This window comes from Denticeps clupeoides, chromosome 18, assembly GCF_900700375.1.
Source record: "Denticeps clupeoides chromosome 18, fDenClu1.1, whole genome shotgun sequence".
NCBI lineage: Eukaryota > Metazoa > Chordata > Actinopteri > Clupeiformes > Denticipitidae > Denticeps > Denticeps clupeoides.
The window spans coordinates 17032730-17057174 of record NC_041724.1 but is presented as its reverse complement, the minus strand read 5'-3'; the positions used below and the strand labels follow the sequence as shown (position 1 = coordinate 17057174).

At 43.0% G+C, this 24445-nt stretch overlaps 3 protein-coding genes across 5 annotated transcripts in view; all 3 read left to right on the top strand.

The window, feature by feature from the left end:
• trpc7b (transient receptor potential cation channel, subfamily C, member 7b) overlaps window positions 1-4955 on the top strand; it is a 53626-nt gene extending 48671 nt beyond the window's left edge. For 2 of the 3 annotated variants that reach the window (XM_028959736.1, XM_028959737.1), the window contains 2 exons: window positions 3334-3409; window positions 3534-4955. In XM_028959736.1, coding sequence (XP_028815569.1) covers window positions 3334-3409; window positions 3534-3673 — 216 coding nt within the window. In that variant the 3' untranslated portion in view covers window positions 3674-4955. The remainder of the gene's footprint in view (window positions 1-3333; window positions 3410-3533) is intronic. The other variant, XM_028959738.1, reaches the window with a different exon arrangement.
• A 12457-nt stretch (window positions 4956-17412) lies between these two features.
• smim32 (small integral membrane protein 32) lies at window positions 17413-20352 on the top strand. Its single transcript, XM_028959739.1, has 2 exons — window positions 17413-17972; window positions 18103-20352. The coding sequence occupies exon 2, from the start codon at window positions 18120-18122 to the stop codon at window positions 18441-18443; it is 324 nt and encodes a 107-aa protein (XP_028815572.1). The 5' UTR covers window positions 17413-17972; window positions 18103-18119; the 3' UTR covers window positions 18444-20352.
• A 1571-nt stretch (window positions 20353-21923) lies between these two features.
• diaph1 (diaphanous related formin 1) overlaps window positions 21924-24445 on the top strand; it is an 80720-nt gene continuing 78198 nt past the window's right edge. Inside the window, exon 1 of the mRNA XM_028959799.1 lies at window positions 21924-22582. Within this exon, the coding sequence (XP_028815632.1) occupies window positions 22478-22582 (105 nt within the window). The 5' untranslated portion in view covers window positions 21924-22477. The remainder of the gene's footprint in view (window positions 22583-24445) is intronic.

Here is a 24445-nt window from a genome sequence, read left to right as displayed (position 1 = left end):
AATGGTACCACATGGTGGTATGACAGGAGTTTGCTTGAGAGTTGAATTTGGTGAGAGTTTGATGGTCCCCATAAAAATATTTACATTTTGACCAAACGCAAAATAAAAGAATAATTTCTTGGTCCAGAATAAAGAAATTGTAAATAAATCATTGCTTCTCCAAATCTTTGCACTATGCATGGGCCTGTAATGTACTGCCAGGAGGGAAATTAAATAATCCAGAATAAAGATGTAGGTTGTGAGCTATCAATCACGCCTAAAGTCTCCTCCATTTAGAAAATTAAACGTGATTTTCTGTGTGTCATTAATAATTATTTATCATTATGGGGTTGGGGCTCCTCCTTGAACCGTCACCTTATCGTGGTGGAGGAGTTTGAGAGCCCTAATGATCCTAGGAGCTATGATATAGGCAAGATATAGTCGGACTCACCTCGACACATAGCATTGGCTTTGGAAACTCGAGACCTTGAGAGAGGTTGGACACTCTCCTTTGCTGGAGTTGCTCCGGGTGAGAGGTGTAGCTTCCCTGTGCCTTCAGGTCGGGGAACGGGTCCAGACTGTTGTTTGTGCTTATGCGCCAAATAGCAGCTCAGAATTCGGGGCTCAGCATGGCAGTGGTTTGCTTCCTACCTTGATGAGCGATCTTACCAAGTGACTTGGAAAGGATCCACCTCTACCTCACGTAGACTCGCCACTGGTGTCCCTCAAGGCTCGGTGCTAGGTCCTCTCCTTTTCTCCCTCTACACGAGATCACTTGGTGAGGTCATTTCCTCACATGGATTATCCTACCACTGCTATGCTGATGACACACAACTCCTCTTCTCCTTTCTTCCCTCTGACCTACATGCTGCTTCCAAAATCTCTGCATGTCTAACCGACATCTCGTCTTGGATGGCAGCCCATCACCTCCAACTCAATCCAACCAAAACTGAGCTAATATTCATTCCAGCAGATTCTTCACCACATCAGGATCTTGCTATTTACCTAGACAACTCGCAGCTCTCTCCTTCTGCAACAGCCCGCAACCTTGCCGTAACAATAGACAACCAACTCTCCTTCTCAAGATCAGCAATCTTTCCCGCTCATGTAGATTCCTTCTCTACAATATCAGATGAATCCGCCCTTATCTGTCAACCCAGGCCACCCAACTACTGGTTCAGTCCTTAGTAATCTCAAGAGATTCCCTACTTGGGATGCTGCCCCCGTGACCCAGACCTGGATAGGTCGTGGAAGACGAGGACGAGGGCCTGGGTTGGTAGAAAGCTCTTCCTCTCCAAGACACATATAAGTAGCAAACCATCATGTCTTGTTTCAATCTGTTTATTCCTGTAAAGCAAATTTTATGTAGTGCTGTAAAAATCTGGATTTCTCACTGTAATAATGTACAACTTCTCACCTTTTTTAACTTCAAAATATTGAATTGACTGAAAAATAGAATGTAGAATTTAAAAAATTTATATTGTAAGAATGTTTCATGTTCAAGACCAGTACAAACGAATTCTTCCTAATACTTCAATATCTGATATCTGATAACATCTCAATATCATAACAAAAGTCGAAAATCAAACATGTCACATGTTACAGATTTTGTATATCAGGCTTTGCATCCAACATAAAAATGATTTTGGTTCTTTGTTTGCTGCACCAGTGCAAAAATACACAGATTTTTATTTCTTTGTTATCTTAAACCAACTAGCTAGAATGTATCAGTGACACCGTTCACTTAATGGTCTGAACAACATTAAACACCAGACATAATAATAATCTAACATAATACTTGTATTTTGCATGTTGAATCACTTTTATCCAAAAACTAATTTTGAATTATGTATATGAATTCTTAGTCTCAGCTTTATGGTCATACAAACATTATCTTTCATGCTCATCCAGGGTTATTGTTATGTTTTAGAGAAAAATAGAATAAATATATATATACTTCATACTCAAATTCCCAATCACATCTCCAGTTTCTTTGCTGCTAATTCCCTTTGTTCACCACATCAATAGAGTGATACCGTGGATGCTCCTTAAAACCAAACAGGGAATTTTGTTTAATAAGGTAGTATTTTGTCTCGTTGAATGATCAATGTTATGTTCAGCATTTCTTTTTCCTTTTGTTTCTATGTTTGGCCATCGTTCAAGGATTTCTTTTAGTTTATTAAAATTGTTCATTGTGCTGTGCTTATATGTGTCATGTTTCACCCTGCTCAGCATGACAATCAGCAAACATCACAAACACAATGCTTGTTATGGACATCAAATAAAAAATTCAGATTATCTGTTTTAAAAGATGAATTCTGATTGGCAAACTTACTAACACACTCAATGCATTTTGATTGCTAGCTACTTTCTTCCTTCTGACCACCCCTTATCTCACATTTGTCATCATTAGCCAGGCCGACCTTGTCAGGCTCTTAGTCTTCAGTCCACAGTCAACATCTAGTGCAATAAAATGTTCAGAATTCAGCTTGGTCCAATTACAGTCAGATGTAGCAACTCTAACAGTAATTGAATTTAAATCCTCATTTGAATTTATTTTATCTAGCTAACTATCCTCCTCAACCACAACAAAGCTTATAAAACCTTATAATTTAAAATTACGGCTGGCTAACTCTAAACTGCATAAAATGTAATGAAAATGGGCTTCTTAGCAGAGACCACATGTAGTACAGTATTAACATCAGTGCCCAAACTTCATCACACTATTAGTGGGCCATTTGCGGATTCTGTGTTATTTAAATCTCAAACAGCTTGAGGCCATCTGCGTGAAACATCCTGAAGATTAATATTGATTTACTGAAAGCGGTGTCAGGCAACAACCCACAAGAAAAGGGTTTTCCACAGCACTGGTGGTACCACTGTGCACACATCCTACTGGCGTGATGGACAGAGCACCAGCTGTAGCCACAGGAGAAATCAGACAAGCGGAAACATACGGTGGCCTTTATTCCTCCCAGACTGACTACAGTGTAATAGCCTATCACCAAGCCCCATCACTTATGCTGGAAGTGTGTGTCTTCTCCCGATGTAATGTGCACACAAGAGACAGCAATCAATCACAGCTGGCACCAGGGTAGCTTCTGTGTTTGTGTCTAGATTTTTTTCTTTTGGGCAGCGCTTACACAAATTCTAATGATAAAGTAAGTGCTGTATAAATGTGTGTGTGTGTGTGTGTGTGTGTGTGTGTGTGTGTGTGTGTGTGTGTGTGTGTATGTATATACACACACAGTCCAGTGGCTCTAAGACTGTGAGAAGACCTGTCAGGTTGCGTAACTTCTCTCTCAATGCTTCTCTGATCCACTCCTCTTCCCCTGATTTTCCTTCTCTTAACAGAAAATCATGAAGCGCCTCATTAAGCGTTACGTGCTAAAAGCTCAGGTAGACAGAGAGAATGATGAGGTTAATGAAGGTAAAAATCTAATTTACTTTGATATCTGCTTGCCATTTGCCATTAATGCGTGGGTGTGCAAATTAATGTCTAATGTTTAAATTAAATGAATATGTGGTGAGGTAACACTCCTATGCTTTTCCAGGTGAACTGAAGGAGATTAAGCAGGATATCTCCAGTCTGCGCTATGAGCTCCTGGAGGAGAAATCTCAGGCTACTGGAGAGCTTGCAGACCTGATCCAGCAACTCAGCGACAAGTTCGGCAAGAACACCAAGAAACCCTGAGAGCTAGAAGGACCGAACACAAGAAGGGACTGAGAAGACAGGAGGGGGTTTTAAAGGTTGAAAGCACACTGAAGGAGATTATCTCTCCTGTAGGTGAGGAGTGCAGGCAGGAGATCCAGATCTGTCTGTGTAGATGATGTTGGGATGATACAGACTAATAACTTTCAATTTTGTTCTATCAAAATCTTCTTTTATAAAAAGTACAGAGACATTTGAGAGGGCGAGCGTTGTTAAAAGTTTAATGCCACACATATCACTGTAGAGCCTTGTTTCGCCTCATGATGATTGAACCTCGGTGTACACCCAGTACAGGTGGAAATCTCTGGAAACCAATACCTTTCCAGACTCTTCTTTTATAGAGTGAGGCTGGAAGACAGGACGCGACTTAGCAGGGTAAACAGTGGGACAGTGCATTCTGGGATACACTTCCCACCCCCACTCTGCTTCCTTTGAAGAATCCAGGACTGTCCAGAGAGATAACTCACGGCAAAGGAGTGGAGAGCGACAGCAACTGAAGAGAGTGAAAAAAGAAATAAAGATAGTGGGAGGCTAAATAAAAACACTGTGCTTCTGAATTGTGGGATATCTGCTGTGAAGTAGTCCCCAGGATTTAAATCTCCTCACAGTATTTCTGTTGTCTGTCCCTGTTTCATGTGTAGGCCTTCTAATTACAAAACATCAGCCTCTACTTTTTAACATCTGAATCCAATACTTACCATCTCACACACTGTTAATGCAGAATCCGGACTATACATTTCTTTTGGGATATATGACTCGTCTCACTGTGTCCCTTAAATGGCACACAGACAGCAGCATCCTTTAACTCCCATTCCTTTCGCTCTCTTATAAAAATGCGCATTCTTTCTTGTTGCAAAAGGATCCTAATTAATGCCTTGCTTTAATTTAAGGTTATCGTCTTTGTGAGATATATGTTTGCCTCATTTAGTTAATTAAAACACACATTAGTGTATTAAAATAAGGTAAAATGGTAAAAAAGGCACAATGTGATATAATAGAATATTAGCTTCAGTCGGCCTGGTGGAGAAGATCATAACTGCGTTCTAGTTCCTGATAGGATCTTGCGGGTTAGAGCACATAAATGTACATCGTTTCCTGTCCCATGTCTGTGTTCACAGCCGCCTCATCAGTCACAGACACAATGCTGCGGTCAATGCTGTTTGCAACTGTCTGTAATGAAGTGTATAAGTGATAGAGAGAGGGCATGTTTATGTTACTGAACAATGATGTTACTGAAAAAAAAAAATATATATATATAATAAAAGTTGCAACGTGATTGCATATTCATACATATAAATCAAGTAAAACTAGAGTTTTATTCACTGTGTTAATGAAATGGAATTAATAAATTCATGAATTTTTATGTGTTGTATTAGTTTTTAGTTGTTCGCTTGACTTGATTTATTCGCACATTTGTTTCTTTTGGGTGCTTCTCACCCAAACGTTCATTTTGATTTCTTATTTTAGCTTTTCACAAACCCATTGGCAAAGACTGATATCAAATATGTGCAGTGTGCACATGAGCTTTGTGAGGCAAAATCAAAGGACGTTGTGTCCTGCTTGTACTTAACCACAGTCACCCAGGCAAAACTGAACATCTGGCAGCAACACACACACAAACAACCAAAACAAGGGCACCTGTTCTGCATATGTGGAACTTACACACACTGACTGTGTGGACAAATGAAAGGCACACACACAAAGGCCTGCTCAATAAAAGTTCAGAGCACATTAAATATTTGCTTCTTGAAAAGCTACACACAGTAATTCCTCTTTCCTTCCTAATCGATTAAACAATGGAGTGTTTCACTCAATTTAACAATTGGATATTACTTAGCCAGCACAAACACATTCAGTGTGTATAACTCTGCACCCTTCCCTGGGGGAAGATATAAAGCATGGCAGTGCTTACCCCTCTGTCAACTGCCGAGGGTTATTTATGCAGAAGATGTACCCCTTTATGAATAAAGAGTGTTAGGGAAGAGTTAGTACGGTAGGTCTGGTTAGGATATATTCCATAGATAGCTGGAGTCTGTCCTATTCAGGGACAAAAACTGACTTTGTTACATACTAAGACACTGAAAACCACAATGTTTTAGGAGTCACAACCATCTGTCCTATTTCTCATTACTATGTCAATGACCAAATAAGTGGCAAGTTTTTAGCAGCCTCACACCATCACTCTTTGCTGGCGGAATCTACTTGTGGAGCCCAAGGAACTCGAGTACATGTTCTTATAATTCAGTCCAGCCAAATAAATTATTAGATTTCTGAAAGTCAGAGTTAAAAAAAAACCCTGAATAAAATAAAGAGATCCCTGCAATGGCAAACATCACCACAGTCCTGAGAATGAACAGTGACATGCCCAATTGCATATGACAATGACTTTCCATAACATTGACATAGATTCATAGACATCTGCTACATCTCAATGTTCCTGTTTTTGTTCTTTCCTTGTCAGTGAGGGTAATTTAGTGTTACGTTATGTGCAGGATAAACAGCCGCATAAAATGAATAAAGAAAGGTAGAATGGTTTGTGCATGTACCCGTGTGAACACATGCTCAGCACCTCAGATAAAGCCTGTCAAGTTGCCACAGAAACAAAGCCATTACCATTTTTTTTCCCTCCATCCTCATTGATTTAACATTGTGTATGACATCTACCACTCTGGCCACAGTATTAGCTTTAAATAAGGAGACTTGCCATTTTTGCCAATTCAGCAGGATAAGGGGGCATGAAGAGGGTATCCGGGTGGCCTGGCCTGGCACAATGTGTCTTCAGGGATGTGACTGTGGCACCATGGTACCAGTGTATATTTGTGTATTTCGGGTTGCAGAATGATTCCTTGGCACAACACAGCTATGTATCATCTCTCCTTAGATATGTCATCCACAAGTATGTGTATTTGTATGTATGCCAGGCTTGGCATAGCAATGTGCTTGAGCTGTCCTTTATCTGCGAGACATGAATGTGTGTGTGTGTGTGTGTGTGTGTGTGTGTGTGTGTGTGTGTGTGTGTGTGTAAGAAGAGATTGTGTTTGTGACAGGTGCTAGAATGGCACCTCTGGGGCTACGGGAGGACAAATCACATGTGAGTGTCCTTTCCTCTCACATAGTTTATTTGCTTATGTGAGGGATGACAGGAGATGCTGTTTAATATACCACGCAGACCTCCAATTATTCAGTCTAATGAGTTTGGGGGTTCAACTGACTAAGCAGTCTGAGGAAAACTATTATCTTTCATTTCATTTGTACAATTTGAGTTTCATAGACCATTAAGGCGACAGAGAGACAGATAGCTATTATAACAACCATCCAGGTCACATAGGAAGCTGGAGCCCAACCCAAGAGGGAAGACTATACATGGGAATGAGCAAAATATTGGTCTGTGAATCTAAAAAAATGTAGGGTCATAGTGAGTGTCAGTACGTGGTAACAGTACACTGACAGAGTGTATACACACCAGTAGTTTTTTGGACTGCCTTTGGAGTGTCAAACCAAGGTTTATACTGTGTACATGCATTCTAATATCTTAGAAAGAGCTTCTGGGCAGTTTAGACCTCCACCAGCGACAAAGATTCGATTCTTCTACAATATTCAAATATGCAGCAAATGAAAATAACCAGAACAATGTCAAGATGGAAGCTCCAAGATTATCTTTGCAGTTAGGCCAACTTTTACCTGACATATGAAAATAATAGTGTACCTTCTAAATGAATGCTTCTCTACAACCCAGACAGTCAAGTGCAATACTACGTAAATGCAGCAATACTGTACGTAAAAGCAATAAACATTGATGAGCTGCATAATGTTATTCCAATTTAGTGTGTGTTGAAACCTGGGGGTGCTCTCTCTGGACTGGGGTTCTGGCCACATTCGGGGTACTTGGGTCCTGATTTGGTGTGTCACCGGGGTTGTGGGTTGGTGTATAAGTTGAGGCCTGGTCCTGGCATGGGGGCCTCTGCAGGGGGGTGCTCTTCACTCCCTGATCCTTTCCTCCCTGTCCCTAAATGCCTTCACCCCTCCCACTCCATCACACCAACACACATGTAGGGCCTTGAGGTGCAGGTACATCGTTGGGGTGGAGGGGAGATATTCGTGCTACTCCCAATCTGATGTTATCTGGCATGAATAAAGGTTATAAGAATGAACAGTTTATTTATTAACACCAGTAAGTTACTATTGCAGTTACATGTAAATAGTGTATGTAAAAATGGTACCAATGTTACAGAAAACCCAAAGTAAAAGAAAGGAGAATAAGATGAAGAGAGAGGAGAGCCAGGAGCCAAGCTGCAGAGCAGCCAATTGGCACTTGAGAAACAGAGAGAGCAAGCAAGACTCAGAAGCTGGGGGAAAACCCCCCAGCTCCCAATGGAAGAGGGAAGTAAAGAGCCCAAATTCTTTTATACATTTGGTTCCCAAAAAGTTCCCACAGACCAATCAGGATCTTTCCTTTGATTGTAAGTCGCTCTGGACAAAGGCGTCTGATAAATGTCGTAAATGTAAAAATGCTGTAAATGTTTCCTTCCCTTAGTGGGACCTCAAGAAAATGGCTGGCTTTTCACGCCTCTTGCCTGTGGAGGCCGTTTGACAGGGACTCGGGTGGGGGGCCTCTATGCAAGACAAAAGTACAGAATGCCATGGACCTGGGACTCCTTTTATACATTTGGTTCCCAAAAAGTTCCCACAGACCAATCAGGATCTTTCCTTTGATTGTAAGTCGCTCTGGACAAAGGTGTCTGATAAATGCTGCAAATGTAAAAATGCTGTAAATGTTTCCTTCCCTTAGTGGGACCTCAAGAAAATGGAGTGGTCTGTTCATTCAGACTTTCAGATGTCTCAATTTTAAAAGCTCTTAGACATTGAGGGTTCTTGGGATGGGTCGGGCTGACACCAACTACTGTTTGGCAGAGGGTTGTCAACTCTATACACCTCCCTTGTTTTAAATGCATTTTAGAAAAACACACTTCAACAACACATTTGAGCAGGTGAGGCATGTGGTCTTCTCATACCTTCACTCTCTGTTCGCCATCTGGGGCAGGGGACTGAGAGAACAAGCTGCTACCCAGTCGGGATCTGTGCTGGTGGGCTTCCTTGCTGCTGCAGGGACCAGGCGGACTCAATCTCCCACAAGGGTAGAGGCCTATTTCCTCTCTCAATACTCCCTAACCAGTGAATGATGCCCCCGAGCTTTGGTGGTTCTCAGCATCTGGGGCTGGCTGCCCAATGGTAGACTGGCTCACTCCTGGAGGCTACTTGATGGGTCCTGGCTGGCTCTGTTGAAAGGGGAGGGGACCCTTGGGTCTCCGGGTTGCTGGGCCCAGGTTTGAGTCTTCCTGGGCACATCCGGCTGCTGGCAGAGCCTGCAGACCCACTGTTGCACCCCTCTTGGGGGCTTTTGTGTTGTGGCTGCCGTGTGCCACCCCCCCTCAGGGACCTTTCTTGGTGGGTTCTGCAGTTGTTTCTGCAATGGCCCTCCTGGGACTCCCGTGCCCTGAAGAGTCTCCTCTATGTCTGGGGCCTGGGCCTTCTCATCTTCATGTCCTGGGGGTAAGTTGGAGAATCCCTGTGGGCATGGGCACATTCACACACACACACACGGGTGTGCACACAGGGCTATACATAGGGGTTCAAACAGACACACACTGTCTGGACTGGCTGAACATGTCTTGTGTTGTTATTAACATTTAATACTTGTTATTTACTGTGTTGATTTTGCTGTTTTTTCATGTTTGTTTGTTTAAGCAGGTACCAAAGCAGATTGTCTGTGTTTGTTCCTATCGTCCTTTCTCCAAATTTCACCCCCTTTTTTCACTCCGTCTGTATATTGTAACTTCTGTTTTTCTCTCTCCTTTCTCCCTGTCCCCCAGTCTTGTCTGTAGCAAGTTAAATAATAAAAAACAAAGCATTATAATTAAAAATTAATTATATAAAAAAAAGGATTACAGCACAAATTCACATTAATTTGTCCATTAACTGCACATTTAAGTATCCATGAGAATGTATTAGAAAAAAAGAGATTTCACTATCTGTGGAGAAGGAGATCAATTTCAACTCCGTCCTACGGGTGTATGTGTCAGTTGAAAAGCATTTGTTCAATCCCTCCCTCCTTTTTCCATTTCTGTCTCCTTCGTCCTCCCTAAGGAGACACTTATCACTCATCACTCATAATTCTTAGTAGTAGCATATTTTTCCTTCTCGCCATCTTTCTGAAGCTGGCCCCCAGACTCAAATGGGAGATTTTTATGATTAACAGCTACCCTGTGAGGGTGTTTGGTACTGAAAAGATAAAAAAGGGAAGGAAGGGAAGCCCTTGTTTGCCTTTTTGATTCCCCACAGTTTGCTGTAATTTCCTGTTAAACTATCTCTCAGCCTTGCTTTCCATGCCAGGTGTATGTGTACGTGTGTGTGTGTGTGTGTTTATGATAATAATGTGTGTGTGTGTGTGTGTGTGTGTGTGTGTGTGTGTGTGTGTGTGTGTATGTGTGTGTACAAGCATGCTTTTGTGTGGGTGTCATCGCAGAAGCTTTCTAATTTGCCTTGTGTTATTGCAGGAGCGGTTTCATTTTGCCCTAGGGAGTTACGATGAACACTCAGCAAAACATCAAAAAGCAAGGTATGGGTAAAAAAAAAAAGAAAGGGAGACCCTTCTTTATTTATTTAATGTTACCATTAATGTTCAAAAGATTCTGTCACAATGACAGTCCAGCTAAGCACCCTGAGCCTTTTGAGTAAGGCCAAGGGTATAGAGAACACGTTTTTGATTTGCAGAGACAGTACATTTATAGGCAAACATTAAAAAGTAACCTTTTAGTACTGCCCATTTTATTTTAGTTTGTAATTTTAGATCAGAACATAAAAGAAGGGCTGAAAGGGACAAAGGCTCCATAGTGATACTATCTGTGCATCACGTGGTATCAAAGTGCTCCATCCACCCGTTATCAGCAGGTTTGTTTGTGTCTGCGTGACTTTTATTGGAACAGGACTACTTACAGCATATCTATGTGTACACAACATCAGTGTTGTGTGTGTTTGAGAGAACCTGACTCACACTGAGCTGGAATCGGTGCAAAGCCCATCTGATGGCTGTAGCCCAACTGAGGCATGCAGACGGCAATAATGAAATCCCAGATGTCAGCTGACTTTCCGTTGTTGCAACTGAACACAGGACATCTTTTGATTTCAGACTATTCCCCCTTCTTTGTTGAAGGAGCTTTGTCTCAAATGAAATGTTGACTGAGGAAAACACTTTTGAAATAAAATTAATTACTTAATGATGCAAAAGTTAAAATTGATATAATATGGTTCTCAAAGATCAGATCTTTTGAGGACTGTGTCCTGCACAGCATTAAAACCCACGTTTCCTGTCCACAAGGAAACTACAATTTGGTCAATATAGGATCTAAAATCAGGTTGATGTACAAATCGATCCTGCAATGATTGACTAACTACAAAATCAAGGTTCTTCAGTGGCCATCTCAATTCCCTGATCTGAACCTTTGCAAGTGAGCAGAAGAAGAGAGTATTCAGGGGAGGGTCTGGGACTGTCAGGATTGGCTTCACCTGTGCCCAATCCAGACTGTGGATAAGAGGTACTGCGACATTTTCGTGAACTCTGTAGTGAACCCTGCAACTGTTTGATTTGATTGAGTTCTGGCAATCCCCACACGCCTGCGGGCAAGTTTCTGTTTTCGCCTTTTGTTTGCACCATTTTCGGCCATCGTGTTGGTTTGTAAATAAAATCCCATTCCCATTATGTCCCATCTCTGCGTGACAAAATGTCGGAGCCCTCATCAAAAACGCAGAGGAGGAGAACCACGGAGAAGAACACAGCCAGCGGACACCAGCGGGGAGTGCTGGTTGGTCGCCCGTGGGGACGGGGGAGATCCGCAGCAAGATGCACCAGGACCAGGATACGACCCCCACAAACTAGTTCAGCAGTTTGTTACCGGTGAATTCGGTGTTACGTCGACCCCTGGAATCTACAAATTATGAAAATTACGTCTGCAAAACCTGGAAGCGGCAACGTCGGCAGGTAAGTGGGCGGAGCGAGGACGATGGCGTCGGCGGCAGCGAAGATGCGACCCCTATGACCTTCTGCACTGATAGTCCTGCTGTGGCTCCGATGACATAGCCCGTGGAGAGGGGCTCTGTCAGGATTGGCTTCAGCTGGAGACATCACCTGTGCCCAATCCAGACAGCAGATAAGAGGCACTGTGGTTCCTCCAACATTTTCGTGAACTCTGTAGTGGACCCTGAAACTAGCTGCGGGCTAGTTTGTGTTTTCCCCTTTTGTTTCCACCGTTTTTGGCCATCGCACCGGTTTGATTCCCATTATGTCCCATCTCTGCGCTTACTTCCCCCGTCAGCTTGCTGGTTCAGGCATGGACCCTGGTTCATCTAGAGAGATTCTGTAAAGAAAAGTGTATCAGATGACTTGCTCTGTATTATCGTTATAAGGTGTTACAAGAGAAGTGTCCATGCTTTTATATCGGCTAAGGAAAATGTACAAATGCATAATATTTTTATTTAAACTTATTCCCACAAAAGAGATTGTTTTTTTCATTAAATTAGTTTAAATTAAAAAAACATTGTAAGTCATTGAAAATCAGTGAACATTTGTCATTTTGTCAGTGCACCAGTGCAACATTATTGTCCAATCCTACTAAACCCTTCATCAAATGCCACCAGGCAGGTATGTAAGCAAATTCAATGAGCAAAGCAAAGCACTCTGCAGATCATGCAGAGTCTTTTGAAGAGAGAAATGATATGCACAACAATGCAGTCAAAAATAATAAACAGACTAAAAAACTCACTGAATTAATCCCATGAAATGGGATCCCAGATGGTCTCAAAGTCATGAAGAGTCAAGGCAGTATTAATAGCTTATCCTTAATGAATAGCTTAAATTCTGTGATTGACAAACGCCAGGTTTTCTAGAGGCCCTGACAAAATCCCTGGGGGATAACTGGGATCTTGTACCTTCCAATCTCAAAACCTATCTGTTTTCTCTTGTCAGGATCCGGTCCGAAATGGGGGTTTCATTGTTGTCCTGTGTAATGTTCCCTAATCGTTTTCACCTGTGTCAATTGTATAAAGCTGCCCTGTTCGTTTCTGTTCGCTGTCAGGTCTTTAACGTTATGTTGCATGTTCGCCAGTGTCTATGTCTTGGATGTCTCCCCTGTCCTGTGATTCACCATTAAACCCCTGTTCCGTGATGTCAGGTGAAAGCGTCCTTCATTCCACGTCTTCTCGTCACTCTCCGTCCTGCTCTCTGTGCACCCGCCGCGTCATGCCCGCATGGATGTGACATCTCTGGCTTTTTGCTAAAGTCCTAGACCCTCATTTCACTTCATCTTGACGCAGTGTCAATTATAAAGTCCAGTTTATCACAGAGTCCCCCTGTTAGACACAAAGTTAAATTCACTCTAGTTAGGCTGTCCTAGTTAGGGTACCGGGCCTCTGTAGCACCAATATACCACTATAACCACATATTTCAGTATCGGTCGTACAGTGCAACCGTCTGCCGCTGCTTCTGTTTTTCTCCGAGACATGGAATCAAGCACCCAGACTACTGGCAGACCCCAGTGAAGAGACCAGCAAATAAATCCTGGTTCCTGACAACTGCTTAACAAGGACATACCATGAAAGAAACCAGAGGGTCACCACAGCCACCACCACCGTTCCAACTACAGCTATAGGGATCTTCAAATGGACCATTATGGACACGTAATCTAGACCATGACACTGACTACATGCTGGACTTCTCCAACCCTACAACTGTAGGACTTATTATATCATCCCCAACCCTGCACTGACACCATTTGCAAGCTCACTCTACCCTGGAAGGGGGTCTCTCTCTGTATCACTCCTTCCCAAGGTTTCTTCCTTTCTTTTTTTTCTCTCTCCTACAGTTTTTTTTGTGTGGAGTTTTTCCTTGTGTGCAGAAGGGTCAAGTGTGGGGGGTGTCAAGCCCATTGAGACATACTGTATGTGATTTTGGACTATATGAGAAATAAATGTTGTTGTTGTTGTTGTATAAGGTTATAATACAGATATGTCTCAATAGCTATGGTGTATAAGTATAGTGTTTTTGTACAAAGGTAACAAGGCCATCTATGGCAAAGTCTTGGACAAGATGGTGTTTAGAGGCTGATCAACAACATCATAAGTTAATGCTTCCTGAATCAGAGTTTAGTAATAACCATACCACAGTCCAGCTGGTCTTCACGGCCAGGGAACAACACACTGGCCTGTTTATAATCTTTCACAACCTCTCCTAAGACTTTGGCCTATAGATGACAACCTCTTTAACAGCACAAGGCTGCAAACAACAACCAAGCTGCAGAAGGTGAGGGTGCTTAAGCTGCATATGTTCCTTGACATCGCCAAATCAGAGGTAGACTGTTATGGGAGTGCCAATATCCCAGCCACAACAACTGTTCACTCTTAATGCTAAACAGTATTCTCTCTGAGAAATCTCCACTTACAGGTAGCACACAAAAGTCCTGAGACATTTCCACCTACACTGCCTTTAGTGCATACTGGGGATCATGTGGTGTGACTGTATACCTCACACAGAAAAGATGTTAAATGACCAATTACACCAAGGCCACAGCTCTGCTGGGCTGACGAAATGCTGCAGAGACCAAAGGAAAACAACACTGACAAGGTGCAAAATGAACCCTGGGGACCTGGAGTACATTACTGCTGACTGGTGACAGATGGGATCCAAGTACCAGAGCTGGGAAACCAAAAAAATACGTCTCAGGAGGAGAAATAAACTTGTGGTTGCCAGTAACACAAACACTAGCATTCACAGGTCCAGGACAGGATTATTCAACCATCAGAAAACTCATCGCTAGTGGACATGATGCTAAGATCTGACATACAACCAGAGGTCTCCTGTCTCTATTCCCTGTCCGACAGATTACCTGCAACCCTTCTGCTCGCATCAGCACTTTGCATCTGCCTGCCTGCAGACCGAGGACTTCAGCCCATATCTCAAACAAGGAGAGGGCACAGGCCCTGAGTGAAGAGGAAGGAGAGATTGAAGGGACAGGGATGCAGCCACCCTGATGTTGAGACCTGCCATGTGTGAGAGTTGTTGTAGTTCCATTTGGCCATTTAGTTCCATTTTGCCATTTTGATGTGGTCTCAGAGTTTTGTCTGCTTGGAGGGTTGTGTTCTGGATTTTTAATCTGTTGTTATGCAAGAATAAAAAATTGTATGTAGTAGAAATTCAGCAAAATATTTTATGTGAAAAAGCTTATGTGTAGTAGCCTAAATGAATTCACTATTAAAGAATGGTGCCAGAGGGTATCTGTCACAAAAGGGGAGGTGGGGAAAGTCCAAATTGTAATGGACTGCCTAGTATCAGCATGTGATGAGTGCTGGGAGAATAATCCTTGCCGACTCGCACAGCTTAGCACCAGGGTGTATATGTAGGACACAACTGTGTATTAATTCCATCTTATCTGATCACATGATCACAACTCAATCATGGCTAAAGCTTTATCACAAATATCTTACATTTAAATGATTACATTTAAAGTACAGCTGTTTCATTTATATAACCTTGTGCCCATAAAGATATAAGAATGAACATGTGTGTGTGACTGTTTGTGTGTCCATGTCATGGTGAGGAGAGAAATGTAACAAACAGCAGTAAGTGAGTTTGTCAGGGAGATTGACTTAGACAGTGGTGAAACAGAAAGTGGGTTAGTGTTGCTGGAAACGGGTTGGAGGTCAAGGTAGCCTGAGGCCTACAGAGCGGGAATGAAAGTGTCACAAGCAAAGCACTCTTAATCTCCTTACCACAACCACTGCTGTGCGCATGTGTTTTATTCCCCCTTCTAAATGTACATAAACCCTGGGTTATTAGGGTGGAAGATAGGGCAGAATATCTGTGGCGTTACATAAGATGTAGCACATTGTGATTGTTTGTTAATGTCACTTCAAGAATGTTTTCTGGATATAGAACACAGCAAGTTTCTTCTGACAGCTTTCACACATGCATGATTTCCCCCTCCTCTTAATTTTTCTCCATTTCCCTTCATTGTCTACAAACCTCTTGTAAGAGTCCTCAGGAGACATGATCTCTGATTTAGACATCTTGGGCCCATGCCAACATGCGATTATCAGCACTTTTATTACGCATTCTAATTGGTTTCCAAAGGAATTAGTGAACACTGGCCATCAAATGCATGAAAATATCTCATAGACAGTTATCCTTGGACTTTAGGGGGCATGAAAAAACAAGGACACAAGCGAACAGTAGTTCACAGCATTTATCAGGCGCCCTTATCCAAAGCGACTTACAATCAGTAGTGACAGGGACAGGCTTACCCACTAGGCTACTACCACTACCACTACTAGAACACTTTTTCTTAATTAATTAGTTGATTAGTTTATTTTCTATGCCTTCTACAGATGGATGGGCATGATTTATTTTAATTGATTTTCTTTTGTTTTCTTTTCTCTATGTGTAAAATCATTTGCCTATGTATAATTAAGTATAATAAGTACATATAAGATATTATATATAGTACAGGCCAAAAGTTCAGACACACCTTCTCATTCAATAGGTTTCCTTAATTTTCATGAGCATTTACATTGGTAGATTCTCACTGAAGGCATCAGAACTATGAATGAACACATGTGGAGTTATGTACTTAACAAAAAAAGTGAAAGAACTGAAAACGTGTTTTTTTCAAGACCTTCCTCTTTAAAGAATATTTAGATTAAATTGTAATTTTTTGTTGTCGAACTTTGTGTACAGAATCTACAACAGAGTGAATAAAATAGATGTATTCATAGTTGGGGTCCTAGTGAACCGGAATTGATCTCTTCATCGATGGTAACTTGAAAGCATGTTGTAAGTCGCTCTGGATAAGGGCGTCTGCCAAATGTGTAAATGTAAATGTTTTATATTCTAGTTTCTTCCAAATAGCCACCCTTTGCTCTGATTACTGCTTTGTACACTCTAGGCATTCCCTGGATGAGCTTCAAAAGGTCGTCACCTGAAATGGTTTTCCAACAGTCTTGAAGGTGTTTAGCACTTGTTGACCCCTTTGCCTTCACTCTGCGGTCCAGCTCACCCCAAACCATCTCGATTGAGTTCTGGTCCACTGACTGTGGAGGCCAGGTCTCCACTTTTTGTTTTTGTCCACATGTGTTAATTCATAGTATTGATGCCTTCAGTGAGAATCTACCAATGTAAATGGTCATGAAAATAAAGAAAACACATTGAATGAGAAGGTATGTCCAAACTTTTGCCCTGTACTGTATATAATATAATAAGTCTGGTCTGTTTTTAGTGGAGAAAAAAGTTGTTGTTTTTAAATGGGGGAAGCAACCGTCCTTTGCATGCGAATAAGCCTCAGCTGAAACAAACTGATGAAAACCATTTGCAGACTGCAAACAATAATCTTGATGTTATTTTCGCAGACCAGACTCTCTCTCTCTCTCTCCCTCTCTCTTTGGTGCGCGCCAGCGTCTGGGTAGCACTGACCTCTCCAAGTCCCCCACCGATGCGTAAACATCTCATCCAGACGCAGAGCGTCTGGCCGCGCTTTATGAGTTTCGCGGACGCGAGCTCCGACTTGGTCTCTTTTTAAAAGCTCCCCGAGACATTCCGCACCGCGCCGAAACTCTCGCCGCTCACTCCGTCTCAAATTGAAGAGACCGTTCCCGCAGAGGAAAAAAAAAAAAAGAGGACAGGGCGCGTCACGAGGTTTAACACGCGTCCCCTGCGCCAGTCGCCCTTGCGCGCGCCCGCGCCCTCCTCCCCCGGCGCGCCTCGAGAGGCAGAGACGGCGGAGGAGTCCGGAGCGCGTCGGGTCGTCGGCTCGCGTTTATTTCCTCTCTAGTTTCTCGTAACGCCCCGACGCAATTGTTCTTGCGTCGGGGAGAGGGCGGTCTGGCCGGCGATGGTCCTCCGTCAGGATAAGCGCCGTCCACTTGTTACTTGAGCGGCGTCAGAGGAATACGCGTCGCCAGTTGGGGTACGCGATTTGAACGGGGCGTCTTGTCTTCAGTAAATCTGTTTTCAGCAGAGGAGGGACATTTGGCACGTGAGTGCCCGTTCATCGCGGTGGCTTTTCGGTGAGAAGAGATGGGTCTGTCGGAGTGGATGCAGACGCGGAGAAGCGCCTTTCTGTACGGTGATCGGAGGACGTGTCGCCAATGACAGCGACGTCTCGTGAAGAGCAGGGCGCTTTTTTTGGGATGCGCACCGGCGCCTCCTAGTCTGCGCTCTGCTGTCCCCGGCGCGCGTTAAGTGAGTAGCCTGGAAATACATAAACGATCGCGCCTTTATTGAAAGAATCAGTTAAACCGAATACCACCACGCAGCAGTTATCTGGAAGAAGAGGTGGAAGGTAATGGATTTTGTGCCATTTCTGTCGCAGCTGAATAACGGGGGGTCATGTTGAGGCAAATGCTGCTGAACTCCACGGCCGCGGCGCGGGGCTTCGACCTGATGACACAAACCCACTCGCCCCCCAGTCTCAACGTTTCCCAGGGTCCCGTGAGCGTGGCGGCCCTCCTCAAGCCAACGAGCAGGGGCGGGGGGCTGCGCGAGGGGGAGCTGAGCAAGCCGGACCTGGCCACCTACGTCGTTCTGTGCCTCGTGCTGTTCCTCCTGGTCCTCCTCATCGTCTTCTTCATCAACTGCCAGCTTCGGAACTCCTTCTTTGCCTCTATGCCATATGACAGGTCGCTGCGAGAGGCGAGGAGCTCCTACAAGTGACCCCTCACTGTGACCCTCAGTGACAGGGCAGGCCGCCCCAAGGGCCATGGTTTGCGCATTAATGTGTGTGTCTTTGTACAGGAAACATATTTTGTATGACCAAACTATACTCTGTATATACGTTGTGTGTAAACCCGTTTATTTTTATGGCGTCAATAAAAACTCACCATAGTCCATGTGGCTATAAGCCACAAAAACTATTTTTTACACGTCTTTTTTAAACGATGCTGACTATGGGTGCGAAGCCACTAGTGGATTACGATCGGTTCGCATCCCACGCGAAAGTTAATTGGCCATTGGCGCCTAAAATCTTAACTCTGCCGCTGGAAGATAAGAAATTGTGCTGAACCGGCGAGATCCAGCGCGCATATAGCTGCGTCACGTCCACAAAATGACTTGCAACTCGACATAAAAACGGCCGATGTCCAAGACACAGGGCGAAATGTCTTTTATGTTCCGATCCAGTGGTCCAACGTTTCTCATCTAATTAATAACCGGTTAGAACCCACATATACAGCGTCGATCTCGCGCCCCGCCCTGCATCTCCTGTCCCGCGGTGTGCTGGCCTGGCCTGTATAGTGAGTGTGAGTGAGTAGGACCATATACGATCGGATAGTAAAAGTAAAACTTAAAAGGTGATGATTTTATCACTGCGTGTATATAGCAGCCTGCACAGGGTCATTAAGTAATGTCCTTGTTCTTCCATAAAAAGGGTTTATATACACACATTGCAAAAAAGTTATAAATAGTCATTGATAAAGTTAAATAACGATGTAGTCAAACCCACATTTGCTGATGCAGTATATACTGTATTAGTGAGAATGACAGTTTTATTGTTTTCAACTGTACTAAGATAATTGAAAATGATTTTAAACAGACTCAAGTTAACAAACACAGCATTGAAGTGGAATTCAAGAGTAATCGTTGCTGATAAAGTTCCTCTCTACATGCATGCAGATATTTTATATCATTAACACATATTTCCAGCTACCAGAGTCATTTACATGATGAACAATGTCTGGACTGGAAATCTTCTGCAAAATCTGATTTAAAGCACCATGAGGTCTAGACAAGAAAAAACTGTTTTTGAACTTGCACAATAATATAAATTAAATTGTTAAAATTAGTTTTCAGGCTGGCAATTCATGCAAAAGGGCATCTATGAGAATAATTCTATTACCATGAGCTAGCTGAAAAATGGCTGGAAAACGCCTTTAATATTTGCACACCATGCTTCATATAATTATTTGCAGGCAGCAAATGGCAGCAAAGGGCAACTGATAAAAAAAAGACAATGCAAGGTCAATACCGATTAAATTCCAAACTTGGAATTGGTGGAAAATGACAGGGGTACAGCACTATAATAAAAACATTGCAGACCTAGAGGTTTTTGAGCTGCAGCAGTTGAAAGGAGGGCAGGTTGGGGGTTGACGGGGGTGTCTGTAAATTGAACTGGCATGATATAACAATGTTTAATCGCATCAGCTGGAGGCATCCAAAGCAAATCTGGGACGGGTTTAGTCAGCACATCTACAAAATGAATGCACATGAATAGCCACCGTTCAGCAGTAAGAGGTATTTGTGTAAGCAATATGGGCATGAACCTCACCATGTGCATAATAATATAAATGGGTGGATGCAGCCATGAAGGATGCCCAGTGGGTAATAAAACATTTTTCTATGACCCAGAGAACTACAAAAGTCATAGTTGTGTCCACTGAACAGATTTTGGTAAAACTGACTCTGTTTAGTACATATGATGTCTTCTGTTCATATTAAGATGACCACCATTTTGAAAGTGAAGTGATTGTTACACGTGATACACAGCAGCACAGCACACAGTTCACACAGTGAAATTTGTCCTCTGCATTTAACCCATCACCCTGAGTGAGCAGTGGGCAGCCATGACAGGCGCCCGGGGAGCAGTGTGTGGGGACGGTGCTCTGCTCAGTGGCACCTCAGTGGTACCTTGGCAGATCGGGATTTGACCTTCTGCAACCTTCTGATTACGGGGCCGCTTCCTTAACCACTAGGCCACCACTTTTGGTACCTGTATACCACCCATATGGGCTTGTAACCCTGGGGAAGGGTGGAGTCACTGTGAATTCACACTGAATTTTACAGAAAAACTGTGTACAGTGTTAATATTCTGAATGATTTTGAGTGGACATATAAACACTGTCCAGTTTTAACTGGTCATTCTACTCAACCTGGGGAGACAGTTTTCATTGAAGAGTGCATGTCATGCTGGGTATATTTTTTTAAAATCCAGCATTCAAACATACAATTTAAGATGCTTCATACTCAACAGGTCAACTAGACAATAAATCCAACATTCCTTAAATTGTGAACTTGTGATTTCTGTTTCTTCAGCATTTTATTTCGATCAACTTATATAAGACCTGAATCTGCAACTTTGGTCTACTGGATATTGGAGCAGGAGTTGCCTCTTGTGTCTGTCACAGATGTCCTTCATAATCACTGTTTTTTTTATCCTCCTTTATTTATCCTGGTTTATCCAACCAAAACGATTTATTACACATTTTATTATCTGATAATAACTAGGCCAGTATTGCACTTGTCTGAATCCATATATTTAAAATAAAAATTGTGCTGAACTGGAACCTTGTTGAACTAAGAGTCAGACTCATTGTCATTTTATGGTTTACCTCCTGGTTTGCTACTGCATGCTAGGAGATCTGCTCACACTAAATTTGCTGTTGGTGTGAGTGGTGAGTGATCGGCAACCTCATTTCAAACAAGGAACAGTTCGTTGACCAGTTTAGATTTGTTATTATTTTATCAAAACATCCCTAGTGACTGTTTTTTTTAACAATTTAAATGTATCTCCATATTTAAAACAACTTTCTGGAAGTCTCCTACTGAAAAATGCTCTTCTGCGCCCGTTGTACTCACCGCACGACGAGGCACTTCGTCTACCTGCCACGAGGTGGAGCGCTTGTTCAAATAACCACTTTTGCCTCGCACCCGGATCCCTGTTGCAGTATTTGCATGGGACGATGGGAAGCAGAACATGCAAAGCAGAACAGCACGTCAAATGAATAATTAAACACGAAACCGTATGAAATAAGTAAAATGTACTTTTGGTAGTAGCCTAGTGGGTAACACACTCGCCTACGAACCAGAAGACCCAGGTTCAAATCGCACATACTACCAATGTGTCCCTGAGCAAGACACTTAACACTAAGTTGCTCGAGGGGGACTGTCCCTGCAACTACTGATTGTAAGTCGCACTGGATTAGGGCGTCTGATAAATGCTGTAAATGTAAAATGTACATTTAAGTAATAATCAGATTCAGTATGTGAGGGATTGTTGAGATATTTATTTATCTATCTACGAATGGATTCTTGTCAGGATTTCAGCAGGTCCCGGGTGAAGTGGCTCTCGTGCTCAGGTGAGGCGCTCTAGTGCGCATGGTCCCTCCCTCCCGTCCTCCCCTCCCCCCGCGCTAACCTGCCCCAGACAGGAAGAAGAGCTCCACCCATGGAGGAGTAAGCAGGGCTCGCGTTCTTCCGAAAGTACACGCGGAACCACGGCCGGACGACGCCTGTTGAACACGCGGCGCGCTATGAGCGTCCGCGTGGGGTCCACGAGCGACGAGTGGAGGAGCTACAAGCGCGCGCCAGGGCGAGTGGAGCGGGCACGTCGGCGTCTCGCGCGCCAACCAGGGTCACAAAGTTCGGATTAGACAGGACTGTTGTCCTCGGCGTGTCTACCGAGGCGGTTCCTTTGTTTTCGGGCCCGAGGGAATCTAAGAAACATTCACAGGGAGCCAGCACAACTTTTTATACCGCTGTTATTTTTTCTGGGGGGTTCATTTTAAATTTCCCTCCCTTTTTTCGGGTCCCGGGAGCACGGCTGCTGAGTTTAGCCCGGGTCGAAGTTCGGGGAAGCCTGTGGATGGGAGCACTCCGTGTGTCATCGTTTGCGTGGTTTTTACGTTTGTTTTTACGCTCGCCAGGTGCACACACTTTTTCGGCTCTTTTGTGATTTCCAGCAGAACCACACTGCCATGGATCCGCATTCGGGGAACGGGGCGTCTGCCCCACTCTCCAAAGGGGGCAAAGACAAGAAGCCCAAGAAAACCTACGAAGACGGAGATGGGAAGAAGAAATTCGTAAGTCTGCAGGCTGCTGTCACACATTCAAACAAGTTGCGACAACAATGTGGAAGTGTAACTAACCGGAGCCAGGCTAACTGGCTAGCTTACTATCCATTGTAGCTGCCGACAGATCAGCTCGTCACCTTTGACCTCGTTCTTTTTTAAAAAAAAATGGAAAGAAAAGAGGTATGCGGGGAGATAGTGTTTTAGGCTCTGACTGTAGAACTGATGGCGAGATAAGGTCGGCGAATGAGGAAGTAGCCCGACTAAGTGCTGAAAGGGAGGGGCGTGGGTCGTGTTACTTTCTTTTTTTTTTTACGTCCTTATTTTCTTCGATTATCAAACCATTGAATTCACTGCTACCGAACGTTTTGGTTCACGGGATAAATCACCGGGATGTTTCGTTGACACGCTTGCTATGTGCAAAGCGTGTAATTAAGCGTGCTGACGTGTAATTACACACGTGCCACAGTGGTGGAGTTCTGAGGTGTATTCTGGGAGTACATGTTGCCACTGAGAAACAGGTTTGAATCCCATGAAAGAACTCCATCTGAGATAATGGAGACTCTAGTTGACATCACAGTTGCCCTGTCTGTGGCATCATTCATGAATGATATTTACTTGTCATGCAATCTAACTGCACTCAAGCAGAGAAACTGATACCTTACCAGTTAAGTGCAACCATGGTGACATTCAAATATAATAAATAAGTAAATACACACAACAAAGTTTAGAGGTTACTGACACCAGTTGACATTTATCATGTTCCTTGTCATAGAAAATGTCATAGAAACCAACAAACCCAACTATGCCATAAAGAATATAAACTGTATTTATATAATTCCACACAAATGATAAGTTAGCTTCAGTGTCTATAGCAAGTGTGTGCAGGAAATAGTCAAATTCCAAACAGTCACAGGGCCCATTAATAAGTATATTTTACATGTTTTAGAAAGGAATGATTGGGTGTTGCTTTGAATTGTGCTTGCTTTAGTAAGTTGGTTCTAGGGCTGCACGATTTGGGGAAAAAGACTTATTGAGATCAATATTGCGATTGCGATATGATAAAAGACACTTGCTTGTATATCAATGAAAAGTCGCATACTAATAGTGAACTGTTTAATTTCAAAGTGAAACACTACTTATAACAACCTGAAATGCCCAGTGCTTTCAAAATACAATATTCTACAAAATTAAATAAATCACAAAAAACTCTTTTACATTACTGTCGAACGACAAAACCTGGTAAGGCTAAACGACTCTTTTGACCATATTTGGCCATTATAAAATCCTGTATTATAGTTCTTACGTTTAACCAAAGCGTTGTTTGGAGGCTGACTTGAACACAGGGATGCATAGCTTCGCTAGCTTAGCTAAGGTTAAGATTTGTAAACTGAGGTGAATTTCTTTAGGAAACCTTCAAAGTTTGAGAAAAGTTAACTAAACAGCTAAGAACAGTCTAAATAGTTAATGCCTATGTTTAGCCAAAACGTTGTTTGGAGGCTGACTTGAACACAGGAATGCAAAAAATTTTTTTATAATGGCCAAAATTATTCAAAACAATTGTCCTTACCTATGAAATGTAATCCCCTGGGATCTGGTTTGGAGCGGACAGCGGTTTGTACAGCCCCAAGCAGCACAAGAATAAGGCATTTTTATGCACTTCTCCCCATAGACATGTATATGTTTCACGCCACAGCAGAGCCTATCGCAATATGGCGGTGACATCGATGTACGATGCAGCGCGTCATGCGGTGTCTAATCATATGTCTCCGAATCGAAAGTCGTGACCAAACACGTCACATCCGACTGAAGTGAGACTTCAGTCAGCTCGCAAACTTTGAGAGAATGGATCGGATATGTTGCCGATCTAATCCA